The sequence below is a fragment of the Photinus pyralis genome, unplaced genomic scaffold (genome assembly GCF_008802855.1).
Source record: "Photinus pyralis isolate 1611_PpyrPB1 unplaced genomic scaffold, Ppyr1.3 Ppyr1.4_LG8, whole genome shotgun sequence".
Classification (NCBI taxonomy): domain Eukaryota; kingdom Metazoa; phylum Arthropoda; class Insecta; order Coleoptera; family Lampyridae; genus Photinus; species Photinus pyralis.
In genome coordinates, this window is record NW_022170819.1 from 5,299,273 (window position 1) to 5,322,513 (window position 23,241).

Genomic DNA, 23,241 nt, shown 5'->3' on the forward strand with positions numbered 1-23,241 from the left:
ATGTTTAATATTGATACCATGGCCGCAGCCTCACTAAAATAACCTTGTCCTAGTCCTGAGTAAAAAATTTATTGCTTTACGTTATTAGGGAGTTACATTTAACTAATTAATTCATTGCGCTAAATATATCACATTTTTTCATCCGCTTTAGCGTTTATTATAACTGCATTTTGGAGAGGCTGCATTTCGGTGATCTTCGCGTCGGTAATGCTCGGTTGTCGTTGTACCGAATTCCATGGTTGTAACTCCCCAGAGCCGAATATCGTGAAAATGATCGCGGCGCAGATGTAAATCACCACCAGCATCCAAAAGATGTACGTCCATTGCTCGATCGTGCCATTTTTTTCTGTGATTTCGGCCACGACGGTTGCCGAAATCCAGCCACCTAGCGACGAAAGGGTGTTGGCCAATCCCATGATGGTACCCGAAAAATTGGGGGCGATGTCTAACGGGCTCGAAAAGTAACCCCCGACGACCCCTCCGTTGCAAAAGAGCGTCAGTGTGAATATGGCAATGCTAAAGTTCTCGTTTACGTGCCAGATTGCTTCTATCGCCATGAAGAGTGCTGGTGCCAGTAGCGCAAATAGGGTGAATGATTTACGTATGGAGGTGGTGGAGTATTTTCCGGTTTTTCTCAGACGATCCGCTGTCCAACTCGATAAGACCGCCATGGCATATTTTCCTACAAGTTTTGATCTAATTAACACTTCCCATTTGAGTACTTACATACCGCAATAGGGCAAACTGGAGAAAAAACCGTTCTTCTGAATGCTCACGTTGTAAACTTCCTTCATGAACAACGGAAGTTGATTGACGAGCGTGAAATAGCAGTAAACCGAGCAGCCATGCGTTAAGGCGATTGCCCAAACGGGCATGGAGGTAAAAAAGCTTCTCCAGGGTATGTGCTTCGGTTTCATTCCCGAGCCTTGTGCCTCTTTGATTTTGGTTTCAATCTCGTGCCTCTCCTCGTCACTTATCCTGGGATGCTGGGCGGGTGAATCGTAGACCAGCGCAAACCACACGAAAGTCCACGCCAGTCCGACGCTTCCCGTCACGTAAAAGACGCTTTCCCAACCTAACGAATTGATCAAAAATCCGCATATCGGCATAGTAATCGCCGCCCCTAGCGCGGACGCCATTAGGTGCGCCATAAATTTCGACCTTTCTAACGGCGGAATCCACTTCGCACCTAAAGGCGGCAAAGCGGGAAACGAGGCGCCTAAACAAAATCCTACCAGTGCACGAAATACCGATACTACAACATACCCGCCATTGCACAGCAGTGGCGTGAAAAGAGTTATAACGCTCGCCAGTCCCATTCCAAAGCCGAGCACCTTACGTGCCCCGATCACTTCGGATAAGCGTCCACCCGGCAGCTCAGTTAGGATGTAGCCCCAAAAGAAACTGCCGATTATTTGACCAGTTGCGTGTTTATCCCAATCAAATTTCGTACCGCCACTACGAGTTTCAGTGAAATTTGTCGCGTTTGCGGTAGTACCGTTGATCGTAGTATTGCTCTTCTCGACCATATCCACCAAGGCTATTGTTATGTTAACCCGCAGCATGTAGTTAAACATAAATCCTGTCATTACCATTATGTGCAGTACTTGCCGGCATGTTAGTAGATCTAAAAGAGGCTGAGGTTACACCGCGAGAAGTTGCGCTAGATGCACTTACTTGTAAGGCTTCGCCTGATTGTTGGTTTACCACCCTCGAGCGCTGCTGATGCCATTTCTGCAAATTTTCCAATCGTTAGATCGAAGAAAACTCAACCAGTTACATAATGACCAAGCGGCAACATTTGCAAAAAAAAAGGTCAGTTTACGAGAATAGCCTTGGCAAATATGTGGTAGAACCTGTTTGATGGTCTTTTCTTAATTTGAAATGAGAAGGCTTAGGTTAGTGACTGGTGTGTTAATAGTGAACAATTTGAAAAAAAAAACGCGCCGAAGTTTGGTCACCTCCGTGACTTACCGCCTTATGCTAATCCTGACACTCGCAATGAACGTCCGTCGAAGTAACTTAAAGCAAAAATCAAGTCGGACTGGCGGTTACTCTAAGATTCATTTACTGTAGATTAAGTTTGCGCACATGCGTCATCACCTTGTCTTCGTTTTCTTGCTTAAAAGTGGTAGGAATTTTAAATTTACAAAAAAAACTGGTAGCCCGTCCATCATTCGAGGCGCGTCATTAATATCGCGCGCAAAAAATTTACCGTACAATTTGAAAAGTGAAAACTCGAGAGCTGTTTTTTGGTTGGTTCTCGCTTTCAATGATTCCCAATATTCCTATTAATTGCGCTTCGAGCACGCGATGTCTTGGTTTTGCAAAAGGTTAATATTTCAACATTCACAATTATCTTAGAGCCTTGAGTCATATACTGAGATCCAGTTTAAATAAAACTGCAATACAAAAAAACGATTCAAGGAGCTAATCTGGACTAAGTACTCACAATAAAGTGACATTTCAGATCCACTCTACTTCTACTTGTATGAAAGGTCAAAAATTGATTGAATGATTGATTCTTGATTGTGGATATGTGTTATTTTTATACCGCTCCCCTTTCTACTCACCTTCAGCAACCTCCTCTCATAGGTAGCTAGGTATATGTGGTGAGCGCATTTACGTGACAGAATCTTTATTATGTCATGTGGAGCTGCAGGGAGTGTCATTTTGGTAGGGATGATCCCAGTGGCAACGATAGGTACTGCGTCATAACACCATGACTCCACACCTGAACCTGAAAGTACCTACCTACGTGAAGGATGTACGTCTCCGGGTAGGTGGAAGTTTGGCAAATTATGATTGATCTAATGGAAACTCGGGTAGGCCCTACTGGCCCCCACTTTTTGAATTTTTAAAATTTTTATTGCTTGGAGGTGTGTCGACGCGCTGCGATAGTTGCTGCCTCTGTAGCGTTGTATTGCGTTTGTTATCTACTCATCCGTGTAGGAGCGGAAAAGAATACTTCTACCGCAGAGAGCACTGCGTGTCGTAAGAGGCGACTAAACAACTGCAGTTCGGCCAGCAACTTCGAGGATTGTTGGTAGAAGGAGTTAGTAAGGAAGAACTAGGTTTAGAACAGTTCAGAAACATGAACATTTCAATCTTGGAGAGGGGGTTTTGAACGGTTTTCTCCTTGGTCAAAAATCTCAGCAATTGTTTGATTCATCTCAGTCATATGGGACCCAAAAGCATATATTTGCTACGCCAAATCCCTTCCATTCTTCCGGTATTTAAAAAAATCGGCCCTTCTTACATTGGATACTACATCGTGTAAACTGTTACCTACATGTCAAAAAATACATGCTACCGAATTTATATTAGTTTCATTCTCTTACACCCATATTTTGGCACCTAAAATAAATTTTTGTATGTTATGCCCACCTGGACACTCTAACCGTAGGGCCTAGACCAATCTAAAAAAAAATTGATGCAAATGCGGAAAGAACTCCAGTATTACGAGCTTAAGTTTGCTTTTTGTGTCCCTATTTGTGGTTTTTGGAAGCCGGATTTTTCGAAAACCGCAGATTTCAGTTTAATTCAGAACCGCATTGGTTCATTTTGAAGCCGCTGGGAGTAAATATAATGAAAAGTACTGCAGAAAATATGCTTTGATAATATTTTTTTAATTTTGAGTCACAGGAACGCGATCCCTATTTTCGTAAGGAAACATGGTGTTTCCTTACGAAAACTTTTGTTTTTTTCTTGCACTGTAATTCCTACCGCTCCGTTAATTGCAAGGTGAGCTTTTAATTACAAGGACGGGAGCTCATCATTGGACACCCTTGTATTGCTCAAAGGGCTGTAACTTTTGAACTAGTAGCCCAATCTTGGAACTACAGGCCACGTTCTATAAGAAAATTTTTTTCCGGGTCGATCTGAGACAATTTTTTTTTCGGGGCAAAAAAAAGGCAGTGTATAACCTTCCTTTTTTCAAAAAATCGACTGCACCAAAATTTCTCGGGAAAACACTTTTTCTTATTAATTTTGGTGCGTAGAATCCAAAACAAGTCGTACTTTTTCGATCAGACTTCTCAATCAAAAGTTATAGACTAGAAACCAATTTCGAAAGAAAATTCAAAGGGCTGTAACTTTTGAACTGGTAGCCCAATCTTGGAACTGTTTGAAATTATGGATTCTACAGGCCACATTCTATAAGAAAATTTTTTTCCGGGACGATCTGAGACAATTTTTTTTTCGGGGCAAAAAAAGGCAGTGTATAACCTTCCTTTTTTCCAAAAATCGACTGCACCAAAATTTCTCGGGAAAACACTTTTTCTTATTAATTTTGGTGCGTAGAATCCAAAACAATTCGTACTTTTTCGATCAGACTTCTCAATCAAAAGTTATACGACTAGTTTCGACAAAGAGCTGTAACTTTTGCACTAGTAGCCCAATCTTGGAACTGTTTCTACAGGCCACGTTCTATAAGAAAATATCTTTTTTTTTTCGGGGCAAAATGGACCAAGCTCGGGAAAACACTTTTTCTTATTAATTTTGGTGCGTAGAATCCAAAACAATTCGTACTTTTTCGATCAGACTTCTCAATCAAAAGTCCAATTTCGAAAGAAAATTCAAAGAGCTGTAACTTTTGCACTAGTAGCCCAATCTTGGAACTGTTTGAAATTATGGATTCTACAGGCCACGTTCTATAAGAAAAAATTGTTTTCCTGGTCGATCTGAGACAATTTTTTTTTCGGGGCAAAAAAAAGGCAGTGTATAACCTTCTTTTTTTCCAAAAATCGGCTGCACCAAAATTGCTCGGGAAAACACTTTTTCTTATTAATTTTGGTGCGTAGAATCCAAAACAAGTCGTACTTTTTCGATCAGACTTCTCAATCAAAAGTTATAGACTAGAAAAGGAACCAATTTCGAAAGAAAATTCAAAGGGCTGTAACTTTTGAACTAGTAGCCCAATCTTGGAGCTCATCATTGGACACCCGCAGGCCTGGTATTGCTCTTTTACTCTTCCTTACAAAGAAGCAGGGCGTCTTTCCAGGAGTGTTTCGGTCACTTTTTTAGGCGTTTTCTATGACGGTCAACGCACTTCCAACACAAGAAGTTTTTTGGCGCTTCTCGGAGTTTGTTAAACTTCTAGGATGCTCTATAGAAACCACTGGAGGGCACTCTGAGGCGTTCCAGGGTTTTACCAGAGCTTTATGGGGTCTTTGTAGTGGATGATATTGCTTTTCTACACTTTTCTACGGTTCTTCTTGAACTTGTTAGGTATTTTTAGGTTAGTCCAAGATTCTCAGAACCTTTTTGCGAGTTTTTGGAAGAGGCATATTTAAAAATCAAAGTATTTACTAGTCTCCCAGTCAATAAACTTTCTAGAGCTTTGTAAAGCAACTAAAAAGACTATGAAAAAGGACTCCCTGCCTTTTCCATAGTCTTTTTAGTTGCTTTACAAAGCTCTAGAAAGCAAACAGACCCTATAACATGATCCTATAGAGGGTGTGGTGTCGGCATTACCCACTTTGAATTGATTTGGACCCCGAGCAAAACTAAATTTGCTACTAATAGATCAATGGGGATAATATCAGAAGTGATGGAATAAAAATGCGTTTGGTACCAAATCATTTTTGCTCGACAATTCTTCTATAAATTAATTTCTATCTTCCGAGTTACATAATGACTTCCTGCTTGAAGCTTTCCAATAAATCAGCTATTTTGCATTTTAAATAATCGCACAAAAACCGTTTTACATTTTAAATACTTCCTCAATGCATTTTGCATTTTTTGAATAACAGAATTATCTTTTACCGCTGGAACGGGACGAATGCGGGAAGTAAGTTGTTGTGTGAGATATATAAATTCCCAAAAAGTTGTGTAAAAGTCTGCAAATTCCCACAAAGGTTCCGCACATGTAAATTTACAGTAAACCGTTCCTCGTATGTAGTTATCTAATGTATTTTGTTTAAATAATATACTTCTAACTAACAACACGCATCTTATTTTCTCTGCGCTACCAAGAGTCCCTTCTGGGCTTTTGTGTATTTCCGAACTAACACCCTGTATAGTAAAATTTGAACTTTAAGCGGTAATAATTTCGAAAGTAAGTCCTGGACGCAATGGCGTCGTCTATGAACAATTGCGTGGACTAAGAGGACAGCTCGTTACATTACCGACCGAAACGAACGAATCAGTTGTCATGTTCAACAAATCGCAAACGTAGTGGTCTTAATTTATGAAAAAATCCACTTAAATGTGTAACAAATCGATCGTATTTATGTTGAAAAGAACGTTAACCGGTTTGTTTTCGTACGTGCTTTAAGTTTCAACAGTCACAAGCGAGCAGTAAGTATCGTCTTGGGGGATGCACCGCGAGTGCGAAGTTGTAGGCGTTTAATGGCCGTTTGTTGACTTCCCTAACGCACAAATTATTAAAGGCGTATGTTTTAGGTGGTGATTTCAGGTCGTGGAAATGACCGAACAGGAAGGGCCGAAAAGTCCGGATGGCGGCGGGAAGCAGAGGGTGGTCCTGTCCGAGACCGAGCTGAGCGGTCTCGCACAAAACGAATTGGTCGACCGTTGGAAACGTCAAGATATTTACGTGAGCGGTCTCGAGGAGAAGTTGGGCCAACAGGAAGGTAGATACTCTATCCACGAATTTGTGGAATATTTTGACTTTTACTATGACTATACTTGAGAGTAGCAAATTCGTGTTGTCATTTATATTTAATGTTGGTTAAGTTAGTTGTTGGTGAAACGAGTGTAGGGTAATTTTTATGCCGTGGAGTGCGGTGCCTATTTTAGTGAAGTGCGGAAGTGCTAATGCGCTCGTGATTGCAGGCGATATTGCAGATCTACGTCAGACGCTCGAGAAGGCCCAACTGCAGCTGTCCGAATCTCAGCAACGCGAAAAGGTGCTGGTGCGGCGGCTCGCCGCCAAAGAACAGGAGTCGCAGGACTTAGTGGTTAGTAAACGCTTCAGAAAGCGGTGGAGTGGTTCAAATGTTCACGACCGAAAGTGGTTTATCTTTACAGTTTAGTGTGTGAAAAGAAAAATTTTTAAAACGACTTGGGTACTTTTAGAGAATCAGTCTCTTGGTAGCGACTTTTTGACACTTTATCACTTGAAGGAAGGTAGTGCTTAAAATAAGTTTGTAACTTGTCCACTTGGTGGCATGGTGTGCTCTACAGACGGACATTCGCTGTGTATCTGACTGTAATTGTTAGTAATTCCATTGTTATATCTAGTGCTGGGGTGTCAAAGCTCAGCTTGTTCGTATGTTACGAGAACAAGGCATAGGTGGGGCATTATGTGAAATACAATACTTTACACTTGCTTAATTATATTAAGCCAATGGACTATCGTGACCATGGGTCACTAAAAAAAATTGCTGGGAGCATTTTTGGAAATGGCCATACTTAATTTTGATGTCTCTAAATTGGTCTGCTACATTGTTAATTATCTTTGATATGATAAAGGCATCTACAATCACAGTATCTTGCTTTGATGCATACCGTTACAGTTTAATTTCTGTTGCTACTATCTGGGCAAGATGTTGTGTCTGTAGCGAGCATCCGTCTGATGATTTAGATCTCAGCACTGAGACCACATAGAAAATTGCGGTTTTTCTTCATGTGACATTATTTTTGATTTTTTCAAAAAAGGTCATAACTTTAAACTTTTATAACGACAGACAGAACAGGTGTTTTTTTTTACACTTCAACAAAGTGATCGATTCAATCCCACCTGCTCTGGGACCTTCTGTATAGTAATATTGTTGGGTAAAGGTGTGGTCATTGAAGTAAAGCAAACTGCAAAACAATTTTGAATTCGATAGGTAGATTGATCATTTCAAAAAAATGATTCATTTGTTTAACAAAGCTTGGGTACCCTGTTTTATGCGTTTTTTTCATTACGTCCAACCATGTGAGTAGGAGAGTTAAAAAATGGGTTTAGTATAATCGTATTAAATATTGGTGTTATAAGTGTCAAAAGTCACGAGTAAAAATACGCGCAAGTGCGGTGACTACCACTTACTTGGCAATCTCTCTTTATTTTGCAGTTTCAGCCAAGGCTCTACCAACCCGCTTAACCGAAAATCCCTGCTCGAATATGGATTTGAAACAGTTTCTCTCATTTATTGATCCAAAACATCAAGGTTTATCTTACACTACCAAAACCAATAAAATGTGGCATGTTCCATAAGAAAAGCACCAAGTTTGTGTTACACAATTAAAAATCTTTTGGTTCATGTTGGAGGGCGGTATTATGACCACTTTTTCCGTACGTCCGTCCATCCGAAGCCTTAACTACTAGGTACTACAGTTTTCAAAATATTTAGTTTGTTCTTTTTGCATTCGGTAGCTTATAGCTTTGGCATTTGAGCCAAAAAAGTCCTGACGATTAATTTGCACATGCGCTAAGTCAACTTTCTTGTATATAGATATTTTTTGACATGTTGACCGCAGATGCTTCTACTAAAGACAAACATATCGCATATTTATAGCTCACTGGTAGAGCATTGGGTTATAAATCCGGAGGTCGGGTGTTCGAACCTGGGTTGAGGTAAATTTTTCATCTGTGGCGGAGATGGAAATTACCTTAGACCAGTTCCGAGCATTCTACCGGCTACTCCGAATTAGGTTTGCCTGCAGTTTTCCTAATTCGTAAGGTAAATACCGGAGTAGTATAGACCAACTTAAGAGCTTCTGCAGAGGCACCTCTAAATAGCATTATGCGCGTCACTCTGTAATTGGGTGCATGTCTGTTGAGGGCCCAAAACAAGAGAGGAATAATAATAATAATAATATTTTGAACATCAAGTGTGCGCATGCGCAATGTCGACTTACTTTGCCTTTGTTTGTGAAGTAGACGACGCCGCGATACAGAACCTACATCGTAAAAACGCGTTCTCGTTTGCGATTCTACTCGGCGCTGACTGAACCGGATCGGAAAAAAACCGACCAGGTGCGAAGAGTTTTACGTGTGGCGAGGTTTCTAGTAAAGGGAAACATATCGCATATTTTAAAGATGTGGTGTGCGCATGCGCAGACTGCGCAAGATCATTATTTATCGAGATATTTCTTTAAAATTTCAATCACAGATGCTTCTAGTAAAGACAAGCATATCGCATATTGTAAAAATCAGTTGTGCGCATGCGCAAAAATGTCAACTTTCTTATTTATAGAGATATTTCTTTAAAATTTCAATCACAGATGCTTCTAGTAAAGACAAGCATATCGCATATTGAAAAAATCAGTTGTGCGCATGCGCAAAAATGTCAACTTTCTTATTTATAGAGATATTTTTTTAAATTTTAAGCACGTATGCTTCTAGTAAAGGCAAACATTTCGCAATTTTAAACATCAGGTGTGCGCATGCGCAGAAAAGTTTCTTATAACAGTATTTATGCCATAACTGATTTTTCTTTATACACATAAATAGTCCTTTAAGTGACCTTTCGGGAAGTACTGATCATTCGATTGTCCTAAGTTATTAATATTGAAGGCTAAGCTTGTTTCTGGTAGGTAGTTTTGGCTTCTGGGAGCATACGAAAAGTCGAATACTTTTCAGCAGTTCGCTGAGTTTGGAACGCCCTGTATAGTAATACTGTTGGGAAAACTCCTTTGCTGATCACACTGCTGGAGAGTATTCCGGTACTACGTGCTCCCCTAAAAACGCTTCTCATTAGCACTTGTACCATATTTTGCGAGAAACGACAGATCAAACTTAGCAACACGATCCTGTGGGGTATCGAATGCTCCTCAGGACAGCAAGATCGACTGTCCTTTCTCAAAAAATATCGTGTCAGTCCTGAAGGCTATGGGAAAGATAGTAACGAAGCGTTGGGGGGGTGTTATAGACCCTCAAGTCCTCCTTTACTGATGGTAGTATTTGCTGGGGGGTATTCCACACTTCCCAGACTCTCGGTACTATATTTTTTCCCAAAATAATTAAGACTGAGCTCTTGTGGGAGAACTCAGTAAATGGGGGGGGAATCTCTATTTGGATTTGAGTACCATGTAACTTATAAACTTTAGCACCTTCAAATATTTTTAGTCATACAGGGTGTTTCAGCAATGCGTTTTGGATGTTAATTTTGGTGTTTAAATTGAAACAACGCGTTTATCATTTTTTTAAAATATTTTTAGCGCATTTTCCAACTCCTGTTGGAAGGCGCTATTATCACCACTTTCTCCGTCCGTCCGTCCGAGGCCATAACTACTTCTACAGTTTGCAAGATATTTAGTTCGTTCTTTTCACGTTCGGTAGCTCATAGGTGTGGCACCTTAACCAAGAAAAATCTTGACGATTAATTTTTCGCTTGTGCAAACTGAGCAAAGTCAACTTTTATTTATGGGATGCTTTTTAAAATTTCAACCACAAATGATTCTAGCAAAAACAAGCATGTCGCATATTGTAAAAACAGATATGCGCAAACTGCGCAATGTCAACTGTCTTATTTATACAGATATTTTTTTGAAATTTTTCTGGTAAAAGGCAAATATATCGCATATTTTAAACATCAGATGTGCGCATGCTATTTATACCTTAACTTATTTTCCTTTGTATACATAAATAGTGCGTTATTTTTCCAAAAATTAAAAGTCTTGAAAGCTAAGCGTTTTTGTGGGAGAACGTAGTACCGCCCCTCAGCATACAAAAAAGTCAAATACCTTTTCCCAAAGAGTACCATGAGAGTGCTAAGAGTAGAGCAAAAATAATTATCGAACCAAAATAATTTGTGAGAAAAGACTATTGAATTTTTGCAACACAATCTTGTGGGGTATCGAATGCTCCTCAGGAAAGGAAGATTCAAATGTTCTTTCTACAAAAATATTGTGACGGTCTTAAAGGCCAAGGGGAGGTATTATAGAAAGAACTCTCAAGCTCTGCTTTACCCATGGTAGTGTTTGCTGGGGGGTATTCGGGACCCCCCGTTACGATATTCTTCCCCAAAATAATTTGTGAGAAAGGACCACTGAACTTAGCATAAGATACAAGTATTCTTTCCAAAAAACTATCGTGAGAGTCTTGAAGACTGAGCTCTTTTGTGGAAGAATGTGGTACCTGGGGGGTTCCTATGTGTGAGTAGAGTACGATGTAACTTGTAAACTTTAGCACCTTCAAATATTTTTACATATACAGGATGTTTTATCAATGCGTTTTGGTGTTTCAATTAAAAGAACGCGTTTTGTTTGTTGTTTTGGATATTTTTACGTTGAATCCAGTGGTGTAGGGAAAAAAATGTTTGAACCATCTTTTCTGAGATTTGTCCCAAAGTTGGTATTTTTTAAATGGAACATCCTGTATATCTTAACGTCAATTTTTTGCATTCTTTTTCCTGATTACATTGATGTATCACAACCTGTAGTTTGTTATATGATAGGTCTATCATGAGGATCTCCGAAACCATAGCAGATACGACGATGGTGAAATTAGAGAAAAGATGCGCAATTAAAGAGTTATTAGCGTACTTTACAACAAAACCAGAAAATTCCGATTACTTTCTAAGATATTCCCGAAAAACAGAAATTTTCCAATTTCGTTTTTATTTTTTTCTGACACCTACTTTATTTCTTTGTACGGTCTGTAAAAAAAGTACACACTCTATTAAGTAGTATTTTTTATTACGAATACAACAACGTATGGCACAAAAAAACAAAAGTTTGCAACGCTGTTGGTTTCAACAGGATGGTGTACCCGCGCACAACATTCAAATCGTGTGGCAAATTTCCTGGAAAATGGAAAATTCGTCCGATAGGTATTCTCGCACGCTTAGAGCGTTGTGCGCGGGTACTCCATCCTGTTTAAACCAACAGTTTCAAACTTCTGTTTTTTTGTGTGCGCCGTATGTCGTTATATTCATAATAAAAAATGCAGTGTACTTTTTTATGGCTCATATAAATAAATAACATTAGAAAAAAATACAAACCGAACCGGCAATTCGGCTTTTCTGGCATATCTTCGGCAGTAATCAGAATTTTCTGGTTTTCTTCAAAGCATGATAATAACTGTTGCGCAACTTTCCCCTAATTTTACGATCGTCGTATCTTCTATGGTTGCAGAGATACCTATACCTATAGTAGACATCTTTATCCTGGACACGGTGTATATTATATCATATTTTTCAAAATTATGAAATGAGTATTTCTACGGTCAGCAACTTCTATTGATTAGTCTTAGTTACCATGGATACAATAAACAAAATAAAATCTCCATGAATCCATGGCCTACTATTTAAAAATTACAAAACAAAGTTTTTATTTTTTGTTCATGGCGAAATTTTAATCAAACGTAGGTTGTGATACAACAATGTAATCAGGGAAACGAATGCAACAAAATTGACGTTAAGGTATACAGGATGTTTGGATATCAATTCAGAGATTTCATACATAAAAATTCAAATTCAGAGAAATTGTAAAAAATACAGAAATTCGAATAATTCAAAAAATTCTTAAATTGATAACATTAAGACAATCGAGAAAAATTTAGTAACGCACAATCATTCTCAATTATTTATACAAGGGGTAACAGGAAACAATTTTAGAAAAAAATTTAAATATTTAGTTCAATAAATATCGATTCAAATATAAAAGTGAAGGGGCCAAAATGTTCCGTTTTAAATAAGTTACGCCTCTAAAGAACGTAATTTAAAAAAAACTTCATGGGAGAGTAAATATTAGGAAAAGACAAATGTTCAAATCATGGTTGCACTATTTTTCCAGAATTGTCTTCACGTTTTGAAAACATTCCCAAAATTTGTTGAACTGTTTTTTAACATGAATTGTACTAAAATGCGGTGGGTGTGGAGTAGAAGCCCGACTGCAGCACTTAACGGCCTCTGGTTCAAATCTGGGTTCATCCATGGATATATGGTAAACGTACAGTGCTTTAGGTTGGTAGAGCAAGCCTTGGCTGAAACCCCGCCCACTTAAAAATAAATGCCAAAAACACTAATTTTTTGGAAGCACTTGCCAGAAGAAGGCAAATTTAGTGAAGCTATAACAAATTCCTAAAAAAGAGACAATTTAAAGACATCAAACTTTCATTAAAAATGCTTCTGCAAATAAGGTCTCCAGCTGCTCCATATAAAAACTCGACAAGAAGTAGTATACTTGATCCGTCTTTGAATGTTATATTCTTGTCAAGTGGTTTCCCAAAATATTTTAAAATCGGTAGATCTTGAGATTTCAGTTCCTCATGGACACGATACGATCACAGTTCAACTTGCCTACACTTGAGAAACAAAAAATTGTTTAATTTGTGATTTAAAATGTCACTCGCTATGGAGTCGTAACAAAAATCTTTCATGTAGCTCGGACTAGTAATAGAAAGTGTTAACGAACATTTGAATCACTGCACCTGTAGGTGTACGAAGGGCTGTAAATTAACATTCTACTTTAAAGTGTCAGGTAAACGAACTAAAAAGTGCTCAAATTCCGACATCGTCCTCGTTGCGATCGACGCTCTTAGATCCGGCCGTTAACAGTTTCCTACAGTTGTTACGTAACGAACTCCAGACGACGCGCCTACGGCTCGAGGACACGCAAAACGAACTGTCCGCGTGGAAGTTTACGCCCGACTCGAATACGGGCAAGAGGCTGATGGCGAAGTGTCGCCTGCTCTATCAGGAGAACGAGGAGCTCGGAAAGATGACGAGCTCGGGTCGCATCGCCCTGCTCGAGGGCGAGCTCGAGCTGCAGAAGAAGTTCTCGGAGGAGGTCAGGCAGTCGCAGCAGGAGTTGGACTCGTATCTGACGGACTTAGACGAAGATGTCGAGGGTATGCAAAGTACGATACTGTTTTTGCAGCAGGAGTTGCGCAAGGCGAAGGACACAGCGGCCGCGTTACAGAAGGAGAATAGTACACTTAAATTACAGAATGGTAGGGCGAATGGTGACAGTGTTTGTGAACAAGAACGGACGGACTCGGAATCTGAATGCGAAAGGACTCGTGTTAAGCGAGTGCGAAGGTCCTCTGTTCTTAGTATTGACTATAATGAAGATGACACTCTTGTTATTAATTCAAATGGTGACGTTGCCATGTCGTCAGATGTAGATTAGAATGATTTTAATTTAATTCGTTTTTTTAATTTTTAATGTGGCCATTTTTTTTACTAAAAAAAACCACCGTAATTTCTTACTATTTTGTGATTCTAAATGTAAGTATAAATATACTGACAATTAAATTATGTACATATTTTCCGTGAGTTGTTAAAAGTATACCTATCTCTTCAAAATTATGTGTCTCATAATTTTGTGGGTCGGCTTTTCACATAACTTTTAGTTTAATACATTTTTTTTTACTGTAGTCGAAAAACAATATAAATGACAAGGTATCACAATTTTTTAATGCTTTTTATGTATAATAAAAACTATTATTCCTACTTTTTGCTATTGCCTACCAACCACTTTTCAGAATAATAAAAAAAGTGGTATGTTTGGAAGCCAGACTAAATGAATAGCTGTGGCATCCAAAGGTAAGTGCATCATAAACAATTGCTAATTTTTTCCTATTCTACTTCACGGCATACATTGTGCAGAACATTAAAAATTTTAGGGGCACTCGTTCAAACCTTCTACTTTCTCTTAGTGAGCACCTCTCTGGCACGTCGAGATATGAGGGACATTCGCTAAGGGGTAAAAGGACCGAAGTTGATTGAAAACTTCCTTTTTATCTTTCATTTGCTGTAATTTTAATTTAATTTTTATACAGGGAGATTTACGTAGACCGTTCGGTGGAGGTTTTGAAACTTGCAGTTGAAATAGAAACTTGAAATTTGGTTTACAGCCATAATCGACCATTGCGAATTGAAGTAAAACAATTTCAAAATTGCGCCGCTTCTTAAATAGCGGAAGTGACGCCATTTTGTTTTTTTTTCAATAGAAACATACAATTTTCTCAAAATGCGCCATTTTATTCTGAATTCAACGCAGGTTTAGATATTCAACTGTCATAGATTTTGACATTTATGTCAATTTTTCTCTAAACATTGATGGTGTAAAGGTCAATTGAAAAATTCATATCTCTTAAACTGCTCAAGATAAGTGAGTGCTCTTTTGTATATAATATTTGTAATATTTTGAGTGGGCTTGAAAGTTTCAAGGGCTGCTGCGATTTTTTTTAATAATTAAAAATTATCAAAAACTTCAATTTTTCAAATTGCAACTATGTACATGCTTTTGTTGGAAATGTAAATGAATGTAGAATTTTAGGGCCACTTTTATTAACATTCTGTATACCCAGGGGCGGACTGGCCCGGGGGGCGGGTGGCGGTTGCCACCTGGCCTGTAGATCATAATGGCCCGTTGGAAATTTATAAGTATGTGCTGTATTTAGTTTCTTGCACTATTCATAAATTATTAACACGTTTCTCTAATTGGGGTTGATGTTAGGTTGTTAAAAAATTCTGTTTTAATTGAAGTGTTTTACAATGAATTTTTTGTCGTAGCATGAAAGTGCTGAAATACAATGATAGGCGACGCACCTCGTGTGGATTGTATATTTTGTTACTTTTAATTATCAGCTGCAATTAAAAAAAAAACTGTATGGTAATTTTCTATAAGAAAACTTTTTTTCCGGGTCGATCTGAGACAATTTTTTCTTCGGGGCTCAAAAAAAGGCAGTGTATTACCTTCCTTTTTTACCAAAAATCGACTACACTAAAAATTCTCGGGAAAACACGTTTTCTTATTAATTTGGGTGCGTAGAATCCAAATCAATTCGTACTTTTTCGATCAGACTCAGATCAGAAAGGAGTACTGTTTTTGTGGTGCACCTCAGAGCTCAGAGCAAAAAGGCACTGCATGTCACAATTGGCGACTTATCAAAAGCTCAACCAAAATCGGTTAATATCTTCTGGTCGCGCATGGGCCTTAAAGCTTGACAAAAATTTAATTTTTGTGATCATTTTTTGAATTTGAGGTTTTCAGAATGTAATATTTTTTTTACATCTTCAAATAGAGTAAAAACGTGTTATAATTTGGTTTAGATCACTTGATATCTTCCGGTCGCGCATAGTGCCTAAAACTTGACAAAATATATTGAAAATGTTTTTGTTTTCTGTTTGTTTCTACATATCTTAAATATATTTTTATCCAAAATCGTCCTGAAACCTTCATTTTCATGTCTACTTTCTGTCAGGAAATTTTAGTTTCCATGACAGAGGCAGAGTAGACTACGTTTCCTGCCGCTTGTCACTTTACCGGCCGCATTTTTGACATTTCCAAATGTCTATAATGACTCCTGTCATCACTGACAGATTGACATTAATCAAAAGTTCTATATAAAAATTGAAATTTTATATTAAAAGACGATTTCGGGTAAAATGTAATACAAAATTATCAGTAAAATGTCATTATCTAACTCGAAAGTTAAAGTACTTCAATGTTTCCTCGCCAGTAATGTGTCATTTTCCTGACTTTTTATGTAAATAACTATTTTAACGTTATACTTCTGGTATCTTTATTTTTGAACATTGTTTTTTATTGTAGTGAATAAATTCTGGTGGCGCAATGGTATAGAAAAACAGTACCTAAAAAAATATAGATCTATGACATGATGATTTGAATATAACAGTAACAACTGGCATAGTACTTTTCGATTTGATTCAATTTATTTCGTGCTCCGCGTCCCATTTTTTTTAAATGAGCGTGCCAGATATTTTTAGACACAAAAAGGTGCTCTACTGTATGGTAAGTGGCTACGATGGCGTGATGCTTTCAAATGAATTTCTTTTTTGTCCTCTACCTCATTCAGTAAAACTCCAATGCGGCGTCCGTAAGGAATAAGCAGACATCTAGCGTGCTATGGAAATTGATAACAAATTCAGATTCTCAAAAAAAAGTGCCCTGCACAGAGAGTGCTAACAGGAGGCTTCAATGTGACATTTTCGGTGATTTCTCAATTATTTTCAAAGATTTTTAGACACCAAAAGGGGAAACATTGTCTCTGCTGTTTCTCACCGTTCCGGGGGTCCCAATGGTGAGCCACGAATTTGAATCGCCCGGTCTGTCTGTATTTTTCACGAAATTTTACCAACGCAATTTGAATTTCACGAAAAATTGCATTTTTTAAAACATTATTCTATAAACCAAAAATGAAGCCACGTTCTAAAGTAGGTGTACTATAATGGTAGTTTCAAAGAATCGCTTGGTATTTATTTTTAGAACCCCAACAATCCTTTTAACTGCGCTCTTCCTGCAAAGTGGAAGACAAGGGAGGCCTGTACATATTTTACGTGGGACGCTCAAAGCATGCATTTCCAGAACAGCCTAATAGTCCAGTCAATCTATCTAGCGTTTCCCCATAGAAAGCGTTAATAGCGTATTTGTAGAACTAGAGAAGAAAGTGGAGTTTTTCAACTTGTTGCAAGTTAAAAAACACTTTCTTCTCAAGTGTTACACATAAGAATTTTTTCTGAAACTACAATCAAAATTATCGTATGCAATAACGAAGTATGACACACAGCAATCTAGATATGGGTATGTTTCAATTTTAAATGTCATGATTTTAACGCAGCAATTGTTTTTTACTTTCCTCACTAGAGAGGAAAATTACATTTTCTTCACCCTTTTTAGAGACTAAAGTAGTTTCAGAAACATTTCATTTCCGTCGTTGAAAAAATAACCAAGTTGGAGTAGAAATTCAAAAAATGCATCTCGAAAATGTTAGTTGAACCAATCGAGGAAGAAAACGTTCCATTTTGTCTTTAAATTTGATGTGGGAACGTATCCCTATTTATTATTTTGTATTTTTCGACGTCGATTACGCTCGAGCGTCAGCTGATGCACACGCCACCTCGATTTGAGGTCGTGCTACGGAATTAATTTAAATGAGCCAATGAGCGTCCAGTTACCTCCACGACAAATCAGCTGACGCTTGACGTAATCAATCGTTTTAAATAAATTCGCGGTCATTTTCGGAGATGCATTTTTTGATATGCTAATCAGCAGATTACTTCTGCATGTTATATTTTCATCGACAGAAATCAAAATCTAAAACCACGGTACTATAGGTCCTTTTCAGAGCTTGTTAGGCGCTCTCGAGATCTAGTTATAAAATTTATTGGAAGATGCAAACTGCGGAAGCGTCTTCAACGCTCTGCAAATGGTTTAAAAAGATTTGAGAAAGGCCTATGATGTGCTGGAACTTATGCCCTTATACCAATGAGTGTATTTGGAACTGTGGAAAACTTATTCTAGAACCGGTTTTCCCTGTAACTAGACTCGATCGGATCTAAGGCTTTCGAAAGCTCTACAAAGGACTTAAGCGAGTCCGTATAAATCATTTACAATTATCTACGAAGTTCTGAACAGCATTAGTATATGGTCCCATTTCTCTCAAAAGCCTTTCAGAACTTCAAAACGCTTTCCAAAGAGACTAAACATCTTTTAGAGCGTTCAAAAATGTTCCAAAATATCGAAAGCTGTCTTATGTAGGTACATTTCATTGTTTAATCACAGCGAACAATTTTTATCCGCACATATAGGCACGAGAGGAATATTGAGAATAAGCACTGCACTCAAGTTGGGTTTCGCGCTAAAAAAAATGCATCTCAAAACTCGATAAGAAATTTTATTTGAGAAAAGACCCAAAAATTTAAAATTGTAGGACAAATGTCTTTTGGTGCTCGGATTAACAGAGCCGTTTTGCTTGATAAGCGATGCGACCACCCTTTGTTATATTTTTGGTGGGCATAATTTTTAAGATTATATCCTGAAGAACTGGCTGAATTGGGAAAAAGTACGCTACTTTGATACTACCAAATAATATATCAAAATCCACCTGTTATTACATTTAATTTCGCTTTATCAATTTCAACGTTCGCGTCGCGTAGATAACGACGCACACATGTGAGAAGTGGCCTGTTGAAAAGTAGTCCGGTATTTTATGTTGATATTCAAATTAGTTGCAATTCAAACGTGCGCGCGGTAATGTGTTTCTGCAGTCGACAAAATCTGTAAGTTAATTTTAATTATTAGTTGTTATTACGTGGATTTTTTACAAATCGCGGTGCCAAAATATCTAATTCTTAATAAACGAAAGAATTAAAATGTCGCGGACTAAAACGGTTAAGTACAAAGAAGGAAAAGAGTTTTTAGCCTTCACCACTTTACAAATCTTAGTTTACGGCGCATTCTTGAATATATTAGAATAAAAAATCTATGAGAAAGTCAAAATCCTTACCAAAAGGAACACCATGACATTTTTGAAATTACAAGGTCGATAACCTTTTTTTAAATTTTTGCGTCTTTTCTGGAAATGACTATTGACTGTATATGTACGTGCCAAATGAAGATATAAATTTCGAAACGTAATCCGTGAGGTGATTTTTGAATATCATGGAGTCATAGATACTCAAAAGTACAGAATGTTTTTTCCCTTCATGTTGTCCTCCAGCTCCCTTCAATACATTCCTCTATAACGCTCATTGTTAATCTCAAGTGCCCTAAATTTACCTCATGTTTTCATAAATTTTCCTCTCAAATTCGGTTCAAGTTTTCATCAATTTCCCTTCATACTCCCTCTTTTTTAGCTGCCCCCAAGGCCCAATCACGTCTCGAGTTCCCCTAAAATTGGGCAATTGTTTTTTTCCCTGCTGCATGGCTATACTTGGTTGACTGTTCAAAATTTCTATACAATTTAACGGTAATTGCTCGTTGTACCGGGCGATGGATCAGAGAAATACAGGAAAATGTGAATGTTTGCAGTTCCTATCAAAATGAGCGGTTTTTGACATAGTGTTCAGAAAAAGAAAAATGTGTAGCTAGGTTGTCATTTTTTGAAAATGACATAAGCGGTGTAAAAATTCCTTTATTATTGCATATACCGGGTGAATAATTCAAAACCGAAGATAAAAACACACACATTAGCACAATCATGTTAAGCCATGGAAATTTCCTAAAGAATTGAAATAGGTTTTTGACACAAACCGAATGGCTGGCAATACGGGGTAGGCGGGCGTGACTTTTGACTTAATTGTAATAATACACACAAGTCCCCCTCCCCCCGAGTAAAGATTTCCGAACAGCACGGTTAATTTTTCACCCCATGGGTTTATGCATTTAGCATAGAGCGTACAGAATTCTTAAGACTGGAGTTCCATACTCACAACCGGAGGGTTCAATTGTATGTGGAACCATACTTAAGGCTCCTCTGTAGTCAGTTTGTATTTCAGTGTTATTGCAATTGGTTAGACCACCAACAATACACACTGCTACATGATCTCCTTGAGTGAAACCAACGATGTATCTATCCTTCTCAGTTTTGCATATTCTCTTCATTTATTGTTAAACACAATAGACCATGTATAATGATCAAGGACTAATTATGTAAACAAGTTTATCGAAACGCTGTACTATATTTGACTGGAGATGCACAAATACCTATTTCTGTTACCGTTGAATAAATTACTTATTCAATGCATTTACTGCATTTTTCTATAATGACACCTTCTGTAAATTACCTGGTTTTTAGGTAATTAGTGGACTAGATTAGCATTGTTTGTTATAACATTTTTTGATTACCCCTTTATTTCTTGTGATTTGTTCTAATCTACTGATTTATAGATTTTTATAATTATGAGGTACATGTGCATGAATGAATTCACTTAGGTATGGTAGATCCTAAAAAACCGGCACTTCGAACACCTAAAATAAATCTTTCTTTACTTATATACAAGGATGAACAACAACAAAAATTGTATGTTTTTCATAAAAACGTTAGCTAACATTTAAAATTCTGTTACAATGATTAAAAGTATAACATTTATACTGATTCTAAATAAATCTTTATCTTTTCAAAAACCAGGTGTCAAATTCTTGACAGAATAGCTTCCTAGCTGAAACCAAAAATTGCCAACATATGTACGCACTTACAGATGGGAAAAATTTATTCTTTAAAAGTTGCTTAAAATGATCTAAAACGTCAACATTTGATGAAATTTCGCATTGTACCTAGCTCATGCTATGAAGAGAAAACCGTCAGCATTTTGTTTGCTTTTATTAGAGGGACCTACCATCCAAATTTCGTTAAAATTGCTCCATAAATAAGAAAGTTGGATGTTGCACATGCGCAACACTATTTTTGCGCATGCATTTTGTTAGCTTTTATTAAAAGGACCTACCATCTAAATTTCGTTAAAATTGTTCCATAAATAAGAAAGTTGCATTTCTGCGCATGCGCAACACGATTTTTGCGCACGCATTTTGTTTTCTTTTATTAGGAGGACCTACCATCCAAATTTCGTTTTAATTGTTCCATAAATAAGAAAATTGCATTTCTGCGCATGCGCAACACGATTTTTGCGCATGAATTTTGTTTGCTTTTATTAAAGGGAGTTACCATAGAAATTTCGTTTAAATTGCTTCAGAAACAAGATCGTTGCGTTTTGCACATATGCAACACAATTTTTTGACTTTGACAATTTTTTCTCCGTTTTTTGATAATATAACCCGGCCCAATTTTTTGTAGGTTGTACACAGGAAAATAAGGTCTTCCAAATAATAGAATAAAAATTTTAGGTTGCTATTTGAAAAAAAAAAGTTCGATGCCGTTACGGCGCTCCAAAATTTTTTTTCAAAAATCCGGCCCGTTATTTTTCTGTTCGGTATGCCTAAAACATATATACAAAATTTCAACAAAATCCGTCGAGCCGTTTTCTCAGAAAATTGCCAACAAACGTACGTACGTACATACGTACTAGGAAAAAAATTTTATTCTTTAAAAGTTGCTTAAAATGGTCTAAAACGTCGACATTTGATGAAATTTTGAAATGTTCAAAAAACGGCTATCGCAATAGCGACCTAGCACATGCTAGGAAGCTAATTAATAACAATTGTACATTTAGCGTATTACTTATTTATATCTATGCACGACCCATGAAGAATTTTTCCGAACATCTTTTGCGCGGTAAGATGACTTCACTTTTTTGCCCTGAATTCAATGGTAAAAATAAAATTTAGTTGATCCTCCTATTTTGTGAGGGACAAATATTCGGCCAGGGGCGGACTGCCCCGGGGGGGCGGGTGGCGACCTGGCCTGTACGTCATAATGGCCCGTTGGAAATTTATAAGTATGTGCTGTATTTAGTTTCTTGCACTATTAATAAATTATTAACATGTTTCTCTAATTGGGGTTGATGTTAGGTTGTTAAAAAATTAAAAAATTCTGTGTTTTACAACGAATTTATCATTTTTTGTCGTAGCATGAAAGTGCTGAAATACAATGATAGGCGACGCACCTCGTGTGGATTGTATATATTTTGTTACTTTTAATTATCAGCTGCAATTTAAAAAAAAAACTGTATTGTAATTGATTTCCGAAAAAGGAGCACCTTAAAATGAAGCAAAAAATGTTTTTGTGGTGCACCGCAGAGCTACCCCCCCGCCACCTTCATTACTACACTAATACTTTAATGGCCCGTAACCTATGCAATTCCACCTGGCCCGCCCCTGACTAGAAACCAATTTCGAAAGAAAATTCAAAGGGCTGTAACTTTTGAACTAGTAGCCCAATCTTGGAACTGTTTGAAATTATGGATTTTACAGGCCACATTCTATAAGAAAAATTTTTTTCCGGGTCGATCTGAGACAATTTTTTTTGAGGGCCTCAAAAAAAGGCAGTGTATAACCTTCCCTTTTTACCAAAAATCGACTGCACCAAAATTTCTCGAGAAAACACTTTTTCTTATTAATTTTGGTGCGTAGAATCCAAAACAATTCGTACTTTTTCGATCGGACTTCTCAATCAAAAATTATGGACTAGATCCCGTTGATAAAGTTTATATCAGTCCATATTGAAAAAAGAAGTAGGTAGTAGTAAATTTACCGGTTTCTGTCGCTACATAGTAGGAAATTTGAAAAAAATTCGCCAAGTTGATGTGAAGTTTGTGGGACTCCATGAAAAGGTATTCTCAAACGGAAAGATAGTCGAATTTTTTTAAAATGCAAGAATTTTTTTATATCCACCAGTTTCACTAACTTGACTTTACATGAGCAAAACAGTGACACTTTGTTTTAAATAAAATTGTCAGTGTCGGCCATTAGTTATCGTATCCCGCTTAGGAATTTAACTAAAAAGGGGAATCGTATTTATATCGGTAGCGTTTCTTTTATATAAAATACCACGACGTTTCCTATGGTTATGTTTCGCTAATAAGTGAAAAAATGCCTATGTGTCATTTGTTATCTATTGGGCGCAACTTTATGAAAAGCAAAGGGCATGTGCATCTTTTGCTTTTGGTCGCATTTCTCGAAATAAATAATTTTCACGAAGACTTA

The 23,241-nt window shown here is 37.4% G+C and overlaps 2 protein-coding genes across 2 annotated transcripts; one reads left to right on the top strand and one right to left on the bottom strand.

Moving 5' to 3' along the window:
• Nucleotides 1–53: 53 nt before the first annotated feature.
• On the bottom strand, nt 54–2,067 carry LOC116178182 (sialin). Its single transcript, XM_031497606.1, has 4 exons — nt 1,975–2,067; nt 1,678–1,734; nt 731–1,627; nt 54–682 (listed from the first exon to the last, which is right to left on the bottom strand). Exons 2-4 carry the CDS (start codon nt 1,730–1,732, stop codon nt 129–131), a joined length of 1,506 nt encoding a protein of 501 aa, XP_031353466.1. The 5' UTR covers nt 1,733–1,734; nt 1,975–2,067; the 3' UTR covers nt 54–128.
• A 3,357-nt stretch (nt 2,068–5,424) lies between these two features.
• LOC116177978 (pre-mRNA-splicing regulator female-lethal(2)D) lies at nt 5,425–14,163 on the top strand. Its single transcript, XM_031497181.1, has 4 exons — nt 5,425–6,300; nt 6,406–6,593; nt 6,796–6,920; nt 13,366–14,163. Exons 2-4 carry the CDS (start codon nt 6,428–6,430, stop codon nt 14,020–14,022), a joined length of 948 nt encoding a protein of 315 aa, XP_031353041.1. The 5' UTR covers nt 5,425–6,300; nt 6,406–6,427; the 3' UTR covers nt 14,023–14,163.
• The last annotated feature ends 9,078 nt before the right edge of the window (nt 14,164–23,241 follow it).